The sequence below is a fragment of the Artemia franciscana genome, chromosome 7, assembly GCF_032884065.1.
Source record: "Artemia franciscana chromosome 7, ASM3288406v1, whole genome shotgun sequence".
Lineage (NCBI taxonomy): Eukaryota > Metazoa > Arthropoda > Branchiopoda > Anostraca > Artemiidae > Artemia > Artemia franciscana.
In genome coordinates, this window is record NC_088869.1 from 53,528,431 (window position 1) to 53,543,749 (window position 15,319).

Here is a 15,319-nt window from a genome sequence, read left to right on the forward strand (position 1 = left end):
GTCATGGGCTAAAACCGGTCGGAATCTTTTCCAAAAAGCTTACCAAAATACTTTAACGTTTTACAAATATGGAGATTCGAATCTTACTTTTTTTTTTCCCGAAAAAACATTAAGCAGTAGAACAACTTTGCTGTCAAGTTGCAAACTGCTTGTCATGCTGTAAAAAAAGGAAAAAAGAAAAAAAAGTGTAATTAAAGACAACCCTGTTTTCTTTTTTAGATTGCTGAAAAGGTTCCCCTTATTGGTAAAGTGGAGGAGCTAAATGCATTGGAAGATGAATATAAAACAGATGAGAAATACAAGGAAAAGGCTAAACGGCTTGAGAAGAAATACAAAAAATTGCGACGTGCACGCCCTGATGGAAACTGCTTTTTCAGAGCTGTGGGTTTTCGTCTTCTGGAAGAGATGCTTCAAAACAAAGACCAGCAAAAGAAGTATAATATTTTGTTCCTAATTACCATTTGTCTAATTACGACTTAGTTTGCAAAGTTGAGGAAAAAAATATATGACAGAGGCTATTTCGTTTCAATTACCAGGAGTGGTAATGGTCCTAACCGTGGTGCACGCAGCTATATATTTCTATGATACAAAACTTCAAAAACAAGAAAAACGCAGAACTTTTCATATTAGACCAGTTCATTCTAAAATTATAAAATACAAAATTCAAGAACAGAGAACTGAAAAGAATAAAGTTTTCTTTTGTGAACTGGCCTGTTTACAATTTTGTAAAACAGACGAAGTCTGACGAGAAATGGAGGTTTTATGTTAAAAAGCAGCTATATGAACCTAGGGATGCGTATAGTTATGTACTATGGGTTAATGTTGAGTGCGTCGGGAAAATGTTACGATGGTAACGTAACTTTTTTGTCTCTCTGTCTTAGGTGTTTGATCGAGAACTTAAACAAACAGTGCATTCTATATGAGGAAAGAACATATAGAAATATTAAATAAGAAAACAAAATAATAATAATAACAAAAAAGGTACTTAGCTTTGTGATTCCTGTCTTATTTATTCCATCAACTTAAAATCTTATGACACTTTGAATTGCGCAAAAGTCCCTTGCTTTTTCAGATGTATTTATTTGTTACTTCCATTTGAAATGACAGTGTGGATGTCCTAGGCTCTGCTTCTGGAATTAGCTACAGTTGCTTCTTTTATGACATTTCTTAAAAGGAAATCTCATATATGGAATGTAACTCCTTTTTATGGCACTTGGTATTTACCACCAAGTGACATATAGCAATCGCAAATTCTGTCAGTCTGTCTGTCTGTCAGTCTTTTGGTCCCGGTTTTGCTAGTTTAGGCACTTCCATATAAGCTAGAACGATGAAATTTGGCAGGTGTATCAGGGACCAGACCAGATTAAATTAGAAATAGTCGTTTCTCCGATTCGACCATCTGGGGGTGAGTGGGGGGACAGTTAATTCGGAAAATTAGAAAAAATGAGATATTTTTAACTTACTAACGGCTGATTAGTTCTTAGTGAAATTTGATACTTAGAAGAATATCGTGTCTCAGAGCTCTTATTTCAAATCCCGACCGGATACGGTGACATTGGGGGGAGTTGGAGGGGCAACCTAAAATCTTGGAAAACGCTTATAGTGGAGGGATCAGGATGAAACTTGGTGGGGAAATACGCTAGAGTTCTAGATAAGTGATTAACATAACCGAAATGGATCCGCTCTCTTTGGAGGAGTGGGGGGAGGGTTAATTCTGAAAAAATAGAAAAAATGAGGAATTTTTAATTACAAAGGAGTGATCGGATCTCAATGAATATTCATATTTAGAAGGGCCTCGTAATTCAGATCTCTTTTTTTGAATCCAGATCCGATCCAGTGTCATTGGGGGGAGTTGGGGGGGAGAACCGGAAATATTTGAAAACGCTTAGAGTGGAGACATCAGGATGAAACTTGGTGGGAAGAATAAGCACAAGTCCAAGATTCGTGACTGATATAACCGGACCGAATCCGCTCTTTTTGGGGGAGTTGGGAGTGGGGGTAATTATTAAAAATTAGAAAAAATAAGGTATTTGTAACTTACGAACGAATGGTCAGATCTTAATGAAATTTGATATTTAGAAGGATCTTGTGCTTCAGAGTTCTTATTTTAAATCCCGATCAGATCCGGCGTTATTGGGGGGAGTTGGAGGGAGAAACCAGAAATCTTGTAACACGTGAAAATTGAGGTATCTTCATCTTACGAATGGGTGGTCAGATCTTAATGAAACTTAATATATTGAAAGATCTTATGTCTCAGATGCTCTATTTTCAATTTGAATAGGATCCGGGGACATAGGGTGTTGGAGGGGGAAACAGAAATCTTGGAAGCTGGAAATCTTGGAAAACGCTTGGAGTGGAGAGATCGGGATGAAACTTGATGGGAAGAATAAGCACAAGTTCTAGATACGTGATTGACATAATTGGAACGGGTCCGCTCTCTTTGGGGGAGTTGGGGGGATTTCCAGTGCTTTGGCGAGTTCAGTGCTTCTGAACGTGCTAGGACGATGAAAATTGGTAGCCGTGTCAGGGACCTGCACAAATAGACGTGATAACAGTCGTTTCCCCGATTCGACCATCTGGGGGGCTGGAGGGAGAGGACAAATTGAAAAAATGAGGTATTTTTAACGTCCGAATGGGTGATATTTAGAAGGACCTTGTGTCTCAGAGCTCTTATTTTAAATCCCGGCCGTATCCGGTGATATTGGGGGAGTTGGAGGGGGAAACGGGAAATCTTGGAAAACGCTTAGAGTGGAGAGATCAGGATGAAACTTGGTGGGAAGAATAAGCACAAGTCGTAGATACGTTATTGACATAATCGGACTGAATCCGCTCTCTTTTGGGGAGTTGGGGGGAGGGTGTTAGTTCGGAAAAATTAAAAAAAATTGAGGTATTTTTAGCTCAAGAACGGGTTACCGGATCTTTTGGAATTTGATATTTAGAAGGAACTCATGTCTGAAAGCTCTTATTTTAAATCCCGACCAGTTCTGGTGACACTGAGAGGAGTTGGAGGGGGAAACCGGAAATCTTGGAAAACGCTTAGAGTGGAGAGATCAGGATGAAACTTGGTGGGTAGAATAAGCAAATGTTGTACATAAGTGATTGACGTAACCAGACTGGATCTGCTCTCTTTGAAGGACTTATGGGGGGGGTCCAGTGGTTTGGCGAGTTCGTTGCTTCTGGACGTGTTAGGATGATGAAAATTGGTAGGCGTGTCAGGGACCTGCACAAATTGACTTGATAAAGTCGTTTTCCCGATTCGACCATCTGGGGGGCTGAAGGGAGAGGAAAAATTAGAAAAAATGAGGTATTTTTAACTTACGAGTGGGTGATCGAATCTTAATGAATCTTGATATTTAGAAGGACCTCGTGTCTCAGAGCTCCTATTTTAAATCCCGACCGGCATTAAGCCTCTGATTTTCCTTTTAAATCAACCTATTGATTCTTAGAATTTTGCGAGAGCTCATGTCATATGAGCTCTTGGCTCTTAGCTCTCCCGACCTCGTCACAAGTGCCATATTTGCTCTTAGCTCTTGTTATAAATTACTAGCTGATGACCTATGCAAAGCTGTTTTCAGGGCACAACTTCAATGTGCCATAAGTTGCAATTTTTTGTCCCAACAATATTTACTAACACCTTTCGACTGTCTCTACAAAATTAAGAACTTCTATTCCTGCAGTATCACCAATTTCAGTACTAGGAAATTAGTTTGTATGGCTCGTAACATTCTTGTTGCTTGCAGTAGAAGATTCTCTTTTTTGGCCGCTCTTTTTATGGAATTCAACTCGTGCTTTTCAATCAGAACTTGATGTGAAAATGTGGTGGATTTAAGGTCCTCTTCATTCTTTTTCTTTGGAATATGGTTTTCGGTCTGAGCACAGCTCAAATTTTTTCAGAAGCATTAACAGTTTCTTCAAACTCTTTCTCGGTTTTAAGAGTATGGACAATTCCTTCTTGTTGTTTTTTTGGTTTTAAAATCTGCAATTCGTCCGTTAAGTGAAAAACTTTTTTGCTTTAATGCCAAAAATGGTTTCACATGGGCTTTGGCGTATTCATTAGTGATATGTAGTGATCTTGGCATATTGTACAACTGGTAAAGCATCTGATCATTTATTTGTATCTTTATCGTTCATCAACCCTATGGTAGCATAATGGATTGATGCTCTGTTTGGTATTATGGGGGCTGATATACGATTCCCGCTGCCGCAAGTTTGGGTGACAGGGTTGCTGCCCATCTCTGTAAAAAAAATACCCAGCAACTTTAATGTTGATTCGGCGCCCTATGCGGTATCAGTAGCCCTGGAGGATCTTTGCGCTATTTATCCTTATTGTTTGTCTATGCAGTTAGCAGATTCTGTGTACGCTGATTGGCCTTTTCGAATCCAGCTTTGGGTTTGACTGGCTTTTGACGAGGTTTTTAATGAAGTAACTTAACATCTCTCCACGTAGCACACGTTTGGGATTTAATTGGACGACTGAATTCTGTTCCATTTTGTGATTGCAATATTGTTGGAGCACCAAGCATTAAAAGTATTGGAAGAACGTGATATGCTACTTCTTCAGTTCTATTAGTCTTCGGAGGTTGTAGCTGGACTAGTCTATTTAAATGATCTTAATATGCCATTACGAAATAATTTTTGCCACTTCTCTTTCACTGTAGATCTATCAGATCAACTTGACATCTTGAGTTTAAATCAGAAATGATCAGTGTATTTCTTTTTTTATAAAGTTTGTATAACTTTAAATCAATTAAATAAAACAATGCAACTTCACATGTAATATCTTGTATTTAACTTGCGACTCTCTAAGTGTACGTCTTCTTCCTTGGTGGTATATTCTAGTGTGAGTTTCATACAATATACAGGTTATATAATGCGGTATATTCACCTCTTTGTTGGTGACACCTTGGCTTCTCTCTTTTTCACCTCCACTGGAGCATGTCTGTGATTGTCGACACGTGCTGGTGAGGCTCCGAATGCACAAGAATATAATAAAATGTTTGGTTTTTCACCACTATATTGTGAATGTGTTGACATTCACCTTTGTAAGTCGACATCTTCCAATTTTGGTCTTCCATGGTGAAATTTGTTTCACCATGACCAAACAGATTTGCTATGATTAGCTCTTAACCAGACAGGGAAGTAACATTTTTACAATTTTGATCCTTTGTCAAAATTCCATCAAAGTTTCACCAGTTTAACAAGAACCAATGGATTGAATCAATGTTATGAGGAAACAAGACTCCTCAGTGCAAATCTTATAGCATAAAATTTAAGTTACAGTGTATACTGCATTTAATCTTATCTCGTTCTATGTAACAATATTTATCTATCAGAGGCAATGCTCTAGTGTTGGTTATAGACTTCAGACCAATAGACTTCAATGTATTTTTTTTTTTTCACAGAGCTAATTCATATGGAAGGGTTGCCTTAGAAACTTTTGATGGACGTTTGATTGGAAATTGAACGTTCTAGTACTATTTTGAGAGTACAAAATGATCGAAGGGTAACTAGCCCCCCTACCACGCCCTTTTTCGAATCTAGTAATTATATCCCCGTGGATGTCATGACTCCCCACAGCCCCCTGGATATAGTTGTCAATTATGCAGTTTGCTCATTGTTTACATATAAGACTTATTATTGGGAAAGGGGCAATGTTTGATCCTGGGTGTGTCTGAAAAGGCTAAAGATATTAAGGTGAAACTCCTGGAAATATTAAACTAAATCGAAATACACTATGTGCATTCAGGTTATCAAAAGGGCGTGTCTGTAATATCCCAGGAACGGCTGTGGGTATCAGCCTGAAACTTTCTAGGCCACTACTACTGCAACTACAGCTGAGATTACTTGCGACTGTGACTTCTACCGCCTGCGACTGCGACTACTTGTGACTTCGAATAGTTCTGACAGCGACTACGAAAACTTGTAACTGCGACTATTTTCGACCGCAACTGCTTGTGACTGTCACTATTTGTGACTGCGCCTCCTACTGCTTGCAAATTAGACGTGACTGTAACTACGACTTTGATTGTGCCAAGACCTGCAAACTCCCTGTGTCTGCGGCTACTTACGACTACGACCATTTACGACTGGGACTTTGACTGCTTGTGGCTCTAATTGCGACTACTTGTGACTGTGGCTACTCAAGACTGCGATTTTTTGCAATTGCAACTACTTACGACTGCAGCTGGAACTACCTGCAACTGCAAAGGGGACTACTTGCGAATGTGACTCCAACTACTTGTGACTATCACTAGTTGCGTCAGTCCTTACGATTGTGACTGCACCTACCTGTGACTGCGGCTACTAGCATCAGCACATGCGACTGTGACCGTAACTACTTGCGTCAGTGCTTGTGACTTTGACCGCGACTACTTGTGATTATGACTGCAACAGCTTGCCAATGCGACTATCTGCAACTATTACTACTACCCCAATTGCGATTGACTGCTACTACTTCTTATGCTACCACTACTACTATACTGTTGTTGGACTGAATCAAAAAGTTTTAGCGCATCCAGGTCTTAAAAAGAGCGTGTCTGCAATATCTCAAAAATTTCTAAGGGTGCTAAGTCAAAACTTTCAGAGAATGTTAAGGAGGGTGTCGCACTAAATCAAAGACACTAGTTTCATCCAGGTTGTCAGAAGGGCGTATCTAGATGTATCTATATTAATCTCAGGAACGGCTAGGGGTATTGATTTGAAACTTCCAGGGAATGCAAAGGGGGATGTTATAACTAAACAAAACTATATATGCATCCAGCTTGTCAGAACGGCATGTCAGCAATATCTCAATAAAAGTCAACCCTTAAAATTCTCTGAAAGTTTTAACTTCCCGAGAATTTGAAGAGTGATGATAAACGTAATTAAAAGACACTATATGCATCCTGGTTGTTATAAGGGCGTATCTCTTTCAAGAAACGGGTAATGGTATTAAATTAAATCTTTCGTAGAATATTAAGGGGGTTTTAAACTAAATCAAAAGACTCTTTGTGCGTTTGGATTGTCAACAGGACGTATATGACATGTCAAGAACGGCTAGTTAAATTTGAACTTTTAAATAATGTTGACAGGGATCTTGAGCTCAATCAAAAGACATTAAATGCACCCAGCTTGTCAAAATGACATCTCCCTCTAGTATATATTTGTTTTCTTTATCCAGTCTCATCCATATGTAATCTTCTAAATATTCTCCCAGGAGGTTTGTTTCGAGCATACTATCATCTAGAAATCGCTGTTGAATCAAAATCTTTGTTAAGAACCGTTCCGCATCTTGACGTCAAATGAATGAACTTTACTCAGTTATTGTATCGAATGTAATCAAAGGTAACAATAAGATCACCTTCTCTCGTCTTGATTTGTATTCTAGGGTAAAAGGGGGATAGGGAGAGGAGGAGTATTTTAGAGCTTGGCAAATCTAGGGATGATACTAAGTGGGTAATTTCTTGTAGAGGTAATTCTATGCGACTTGGAGGAAGAAGAAGATATTTGGGAAGGATTAGAATGAACAGTTGTCCGATTTCTGGAGATGTGTGGAGAGTGGGAGGAATTTTTTTTGCATTTTCTGGGGAAGTGTGAAGGTTTAAGGGTCTTGAGAAAAGAAATTCTCGGAGCTGATGAGAGGGATGAGCCTTAAGTGGAACAATTGCTGGAAAATTGGCGTTTTATTAGTATTAAGAATCTGGTGCGGTTTATTCGTATAGGTATAACCCATCGTGAGAGTGTTATGTGATGACTTTGTGTTTGTTTATTTGTATTGGTGTTTTTTAATGGGTTTCTGTGCTTTAATCATTTTGATCAAAATTTTAAGTTGAATCCTGTAATTGTATTTATGTGTTGTTAATTCTATTTGTATGTTTTCCGGAAATCAGTGAATTGTTAACGTTTATTTTTTATGGAAGAAAAGTAATGTCAAATTCTCTTTTTCACGATTGAATGTGGCAACACTGGTGAAAGTGTGTTACTGCTTTAAAAGCTTTATAATATTGGAACAACTAATAGACAAAATTGAGGGAATAACGGTTTCCTGGTATGAATAGATCTACGATGGTTACAGGGGCCAACAATATAAAAATATTTAACCTTTCTTTCATTATAGCCCTCGAAAGTGGGTCGAACTACGTTTTTCGCACAGCCTATTGTTTCATGTATGGTCACTTAACGAGCTCCTAAAGTTGTTCTTAGATAATTTAGGTAACGATGACATCTAAAGTTAATACTAGCTCTGTTTTATTGTTTAAGTGCTGTCGTCACCGACAGGAGAAAAGGTGGGATTCTTAAAAAAATGGAAAAAACTATCTTCAGGCTATTCATCCGGAAAACATTTAACAAGCCTGTTTTCAAACATATTTCTGTTCCCTGAGCTCTCAAAACATTCGTTCATTCAAATAACATTTTTTTTTTACCTAAAACATCTACATAATTTAAGTCTAGGAGAGTTTCCTACCTTTCCATGCAATACCGTGTTACACTATTACCTTTGCCGTGATCCTTAAGACAAAGTTCATCAAAATAATCAACATAAACGGGGATAGGATACAACTCTGGTTAAATCCTGGTTTCAAAACCACACTATTTTTCTCTTAAAATTTTACGTATAGCATATGTGTGTCTAGAAATAATATACTGTTACTGGTATGATCATTATTATAAAGGACATATTTCTAGAATCTGATTTCATTTCTGACCTATTTCATTTCCTAGACGTTACTATAAGTATTACCGCTATTGCACTGACTTAAAACAAGCATAACTGTTTTTTTATTATTATTATTATTATTATTATTATCAACTTGATAAACATTTAAATTCTAATTTTAGATTCAGAGAACAGGTAGTAAATGGTAGAAAAGAGCTGCTTGATCGAGGATATCCTGAAGTTACAATCAGTGATTTTTATGATACGGTGAGTAAATTAAAGAACCTAATGAATGGCTTCCACACCATAAATAACATTAATAAAGCTGTCCACGAACTGAATAAACCGTTATCCTCACATGAGTTGCTAACTTCATTGCAGTCGGAAAAAAAGTTGAACTTTGTTTAACTTTTTCAAGTTCATCACCAAAGTTTAGCCAGTAGCAGAAGATCCGTGGGAAATATGGGCTATTAGAAACTGATCGATAGATGGTCTTGAAGCAGAACAATTACTCATATTTCTAATCTAAAGTAAACCACATAAATGGCATGTAGTAGGCTAATAGCGTCGATACGTCTGATAAAGTCTACTTGTTCAAATCTTTTCCTGGTAAAAATGTAAAAGTTAGACAAAAAAAAACTTTTGATGAAGAATAAATTATTAAAAGGAAAAAAAATGCTTAGTTAAATAGTTTTCTCTGCTCTATGTCTGATGAATTCAAGTTTTTTGCTTCAAAAAATCCCTATAAAGTCTAAAAGGTAAAATTCTTGGGTGATTCGGAAAAACTTTATAGTATGAAACTTTATGGTAAATTTTTTTTTATCTTCAATGATGCCATGGGAGCCTGTTTCACCTTGTTTTGCAGGCTACAGTTTTGAAACTGTAGAATTTCGTAAATCCACCGAAAAATAAAAAATTTCCTTGTGAAACAAAATGGTACAAGACTAAAAAGAATAAATAATTCCAATGCTACCCTAAAATCCCCTTCCTTTGGTGAAAGGCGTAAATAATTTGTTTGTGGCTAATAAGTGAGTAGTGTTTTAAAATTAAAGTAAGAATAATTGCTTTACAATAGAAGGTAACCGTTACTCCATTTACCTTCAGTGAGTGAATAGGATATAATTCGCCTTTATGTAAAAGAGAGAGCTATGAAAACATGTGGAGACACTGCTGTTGACCTATATAGAGAATTTTCTTCACTTCTTTTAGTATATCGTTGTACGTATAGGTTAAATTATATCTTAAATGCTTCGTAGGACTTCGATGGGTGACTTTTTCCCTCTAATGTGTGGTATTTTTTTCTTGTTATCACTCATTTTTACGAAAAATGTTATGTTTTGATCTTAATCTTAAGATTAAGCCCCATTTGGGGGTTTTTCAGAGCTAATTCAATGGTACTGTTTTAAATCAAAGTGCCAAAAGAAAAGAAGGCATTTTGTTAGCTTTTGAAAATATTTGCAATAGTTTTCTTGGAGTGTGTTCTAGAACTCAGTTTTCTTTAAAGACTATTAACTATTCGTGATTTCCTCCTGCCAAAAATTGCAAACAATTACAAGTATAGCCCCGGAAATTCTTATTAAACAGTTCCTGGAAACGAACTGTAAGTAAAGAGCGACTTCGCCCAATAGTAACCGAAACTAAAATACGGAATTTTGGTAACAGTAGAAACATCAAAGAATGGTAATTTTATCCTAATTCCAAATACGTAAAATTCATCAAGTTTAATGCTGCCAAGCAAAAGCTACAAGACTGAGAAAATTTATCTGATTTTCGGAAAAGGGTGGAAACGCCACCAGAAACCCAATATATCTTAATGAAAATTGTGCCATCAGATTCAGCGTATCAGAGAACCCTAGTGTAGAGGTTTCAAGGTTCTATCTACAAAAATGTGGAATTTTGTATTTTTAGCCTAAAGAAAGATCACGGATGTAGTTTTATTTATTTATTTTTCCCTAGAGGCATCATATCAAACCTATGGTCTTACAAGATTTGCTCATTCGAACGGGAATTAAAAGTTTTAATGTCCTTTTTAAATGACTATAAATAATAGAAGGCCCTCCCACGCCCCTTTTTCCCCATAATGATCTGATTTTTTCTGAAATTTTCATTTGAAATTTTAAGATGGAAATTTTGTTCAGAATAGTTGAAAGGTCCAACAACTATGCTTCTGGGGATGACATGACACGAACCCCCCATAGCCTCTGGGGAAAGGGCTGTACGTTATGAAGTCTGTTGTTTATACATAGTTTTTGTTATTGGTATGTATATAAGTATTTTTCGGGAGGGGGGATTTTCCGGGGGTGAAAATTTCCCTGGAATTTTCTGCGGGAGAAATTATCTGTGGGTGAATTTTCCACGGGAGTAGCTTTCCACTGGAGGGGGGGGGGGTTACAGGAACAGTTTTCCCGGAGGGCGGAAATTTCCTGCATTATTTGAAAAATGATATGAAATTCAATAAAAAATAAGTTTTTTTTCAAATGAAAGTAAGCCAAGGAGCTTCTTCCAGGCGGAATAGCTTGAGAAAAATTTTCTGGAAGGAAATTTCAACGAGGATGGAATTGTCCTGGCAGAGTTTTCCAGGGAAGGATCTTACACTGGGGGAACTTTCCATGGATGAATTTTTTGTAAGGAGGAGATTTTTCACGGAAGGAGGGGCGTATTTCCTGGCATTATTTGAAAAACTATCAGAGATTAAATTTTCAAAAACAAGTTTTTGCGACTGAAAGCAAGGAGCAACATTTAAACTGAGAAAGAACAAACTTGGGGTGGGGGGCTGCCCCCTTCTCAATACCTCGCTCTTTCTGCTAAAGTTTACTTTTTGTCCCAATTCTCTCAGAACGATCCCTTAAACACCATAATCGTTTAGTTGGCTTATACGATTTGCATCGTTTAGCCCTAGATAGATGGTCAAAAAGGAAGATCTTTAGGATTTGTCATCAGTCTGCAAAACTTGTCCTAGCCATTCCAACCTCTCTCTCGTTATAGCGCTAGAAAGCGGAATAGAACCACGTTTTCGTACAGCTTGCGGTATGAAATACGGTCACCTAACGTACTTAAAAATAAATTATAGGAATACTTCTGAAATGAACCTTTAAAATAGATATAGGATTCTGTTTGTATAGTAGTAAATGGTCAGAGGCTATGCTTTCATTTTTCTTGTCTGTTTTTCTACTTTTTTTCAGAAAATGAAGTGGAAAAAGACAAGGGAAAGAAGACAATAATCTATGGATTCTTTTTTGTCGCAAACAAAGTGTATATTCTGCTAAATTTAAAATACTCTAAATCTGTTAAATTAGCCATTGATAGACTAATCTATTTTACAGGTTATGAATCTAATTGACTCAGTTGAGAAAGGTATAAATGCTGAAGATCTGTCAAGTGCTTTGAACGATGGTGCAACGGCTGAATACTATGTTTTCTACCTTCGCTTGTTAACTTCACTTGCATTGCAGAAAAATGCTGATTTTTATGGAGCCTTTATTGAAGGAGAAAGAACCATTCAGGATTTTTGCAAACAGGTATATTCAATGTTTAGGTGCTTCTGTTATCAACTTTTGAGGGAATAGAGGCCGATTATATCCCTGCTTAAAGTTGTAATGCTGCAGGTAGTCTAAAAAAGAATTTTAAAATTTAAGAATTCAAAGACGAATACTAGGCTATCAGAACAATACTAGGCGTAAAATTTTCCAGTAACTGCTCATTCAAGCTGAATGTCGACAGTAATGAACGAAGGTATCACTACTCAATCCAGAATCTGACAAATATGCACAAAACGGGTTTCTCAGATCATCAATTTCCCTCCTGCATATGTTACCTATATTAGGCGTGTTGCTGTCCCATTTGGGTTTCTCAAACTCGGTGGAAACAGACTCTCAACTAAGATCATAGGACCGCCTGTGTCCCTCGAGTCATCCAGAGCATTAAGGAGAAGTGGCCCATCATGCTTCAGGTTTGTTGCTTGAGTAATATCCTCCCATTCTGGTTGAAAGAGTTGTGCAGTTTACGCAGATACCTCTTGTAAGTCTTGTGCTGTGTATTTCTGGGTGTTTCCTGGCTACGACCTCATGATGGTTGCCAATGTAAAGTGGCTTTTGGGATTCTATGGTCTTCCGTACTGAGGACTTGTTCAAATAGCTCTACAACCAAAATCTGATGATGTTGGTCACTAGAGGTCGTCGCGTTTCACGGATGGACTGGTTTCTTGATGTTTAAGTTGCGATTTGTTTTCCCTGCAGTACCCTTAAGATCCTGGGAGCGGGTTGAAGGTCCGCAGCCCAATTCTCCTCCTGGTCCCAAACACAGGACTTGCTGTTTGATACTCTAAGCATTTCAGTAGGAGAAATAAAAGATGTTCAAGAACAGGCTGCTAAAACAATACTGCCCTTGAAAAATCTATATTAGTATATAAAAATCTATATACTCGGAAAATCTATATTAGAAAATGAGAAACACCTCTTGTTTCTCTTTATTTTAAATTGGCATGGTTTTGTCCATATTAATTGTTGAAATTCTTATAGTCATGTTTAGTTTTTTTATTTAAGGTATAAGATATTAGATTATAATTAAAATTTTACGCCAAGTTTGAGTGTACAATGAGATATCTTTCTATCATAAAATCGTCCTTTTTACACCAAACCAGAAGTTAACACTTTTGTTAATATATACCACTATATATTAATATATTACCACTTTACAAAAATAAACTATTTGGGTGTTGTGACCTTTTCTTGTAACTGTATCGTAAGTCACAACTTGTAATGAGTGACCATGTTATAAAAAGCAGAGTAATGAATACAGGAGGACAACACATACAGCAGTAAAGTTAAGCTGCCATAGACTCAGACTGCGCAGATAATTTGAGTGTGTTAGATAAAAGGTGTTTGAAGGTTAATGTCAGGAAGACCGTGATGCTTAATTAATGAATAAATGAAAACAGAGAGGAGAGGGACTGAGTGGATAGCCTCACTTACTATAGTAGAATTAATAGTAAGGAAGGGAATACAGTGTAAATTTTAGAGTTGAATAGTCATGATAAATAGTGTCCTTTTTCAGTTAAGAAGGGTTGGGAAAAATAGGGATATAGCTCTAAGAAACTAAGATTATGATAGTAGAAGTCAAAGTAATTAAAGTAGTCCAGTATGGCTGTCATGGGTGCTTGGAAAGGTTAATGAAGATGTTCTCCCTAGGAACTGTATGAGGATAGTATCAGGCACTTGTTTGAATGATTTTGTGTTTCCGGAGACAACGCTGCCTTTCCATTACGTACAAATAACGGTTCAATAGGGACAAATCCTTTCATTAGACTGTGAAAACAATGACAAAAACTCTGGATATTTCGCTCACATATACAGTGACGTCATCAGTCGAGTTTATCTGCTGTTAACGGTCAATGTTTATGTCACCGAAATATCTAGAATTTTTATCATTGTTTTCACTGTCTAAGAAAAGGATTTATTCCTATTGAACTGTCACTTGTGCGATAAATTGAATGACTTTATATAGAAAATTCAACTTTCAAGGGCTATAGTGGAAAATAATATCATGTTGAGTAGGTTACGTTTTGTGAATATAAAGGAAATATATTTATAAAGAATATTAGGGAAATACGAATATCATGGGAAGGAGAAAAGAGAGAATATATGAACGAATTGGAGTGGAAAAGAAGCTTGCGAAGTTGTGTCTGCTTCAGATGACTCGGTGATGTGATTAAATATAAAAAACAAGCCTTTTTGAAATAAAAGTAAAGAGTGGCATTGAAACAAGTACAATTATTCCTTATGGAGGAGGGAGTACTTGCCGCTCCTCAACCCTTACATTATGCTATAGTTTTTTTGTTTTTTTTTCTGTCTTCAATGTTTTAACGACGACTGATCAAGCAGAAGAGCATTTGGAACGAAATGAAAACAAGTTTCCACAATATGTCGAAAATTGAAGTGCTTATTGGTGAGCGTTTGCTTGAAAAACACAGTTTTCACCTTAAATGTTATAAAATGTAATTGGTTATACATATACTCACAAATGTTTTTACTATAGCACTCCGAAACTTTAGCGTACACAGAATAATTTCTGTTTCTTGTAAAAAAATTTCTTGCGCATTTTGGTTTCTTTGGAAAAGAAATCAAGAAAGAAACCATATTTAAATTTAAAAAGAAACGATTTTCTTTTCTTTTGAAAAGAATATGGCATCATATAATTTCAGAGGACGCAATTGTAGGCACCATCTCATTTTTACTGTACTACACCTGTGTATAATATGACACTATTTTGATAGTTTTCCAAGAAGCTGTCTGTTTTCTTTATTGAAATTTATTTTTGAAAATTCTTATAATTTATTTCTGATTCTTAGAAAATTCAAAAAATTCATTCCATGAAAATTCTGATTGGTTCAAACTAGTGCTAGCTATTCCTGATATTAGCAAAATCTTATCGTGAATTGGTCCTTACAGTATCTATATTTGTTTGCCATTACATTCTTAATTGGTATGGGTTTTTTGGTGATAACTCTTTCAAAATGAAAACATTGAACTTTGTCTTATGGTGTACTGTAGAACAACGTCCTGGATTCATACAGAGCCTACAGTGTTTGGAGCCATTTAAAAAGCATAGAATATGTCTAATCAGAAATTATTTTTGTATATTTTCACAGTAGAGCTATTTACAATCAAAAAATTTCTAGAAGGTAAA

General features: G+C 36.5%; 1 protein-coding gene across 2 annotated transcripts in view; it reads left to right on the forward strand.

Annotated features, from left to right (window-relative positions):
* LOC136029459 (ubiquitin thioesterase OTUB1-like) overlaps window positions 1-15,319 on the forward strand; it is a 38,815-nt gene that overhangs the window by 13,055 nt on the left and 10,441 nt on the right. For both annotated transcript variants that reach the window (XM_065707871.1, XM_065707870.1), the window contains exons 3-5: window positions 220-434; window positions 8,818-8,902; window positions 11,959-12,153. In XM_065707871.1, coding sequence (XP_065563943.1) covers window positions 220-434; window positions 8,818-8,902; window positions 11,959-12,153 — 495 coding nt within the window. The remainder of the gene's footprint in view (window positions 1-219; window positions 435-8,817; window positions 8,903-11,958; window positions 12,154-15,319) is intronic.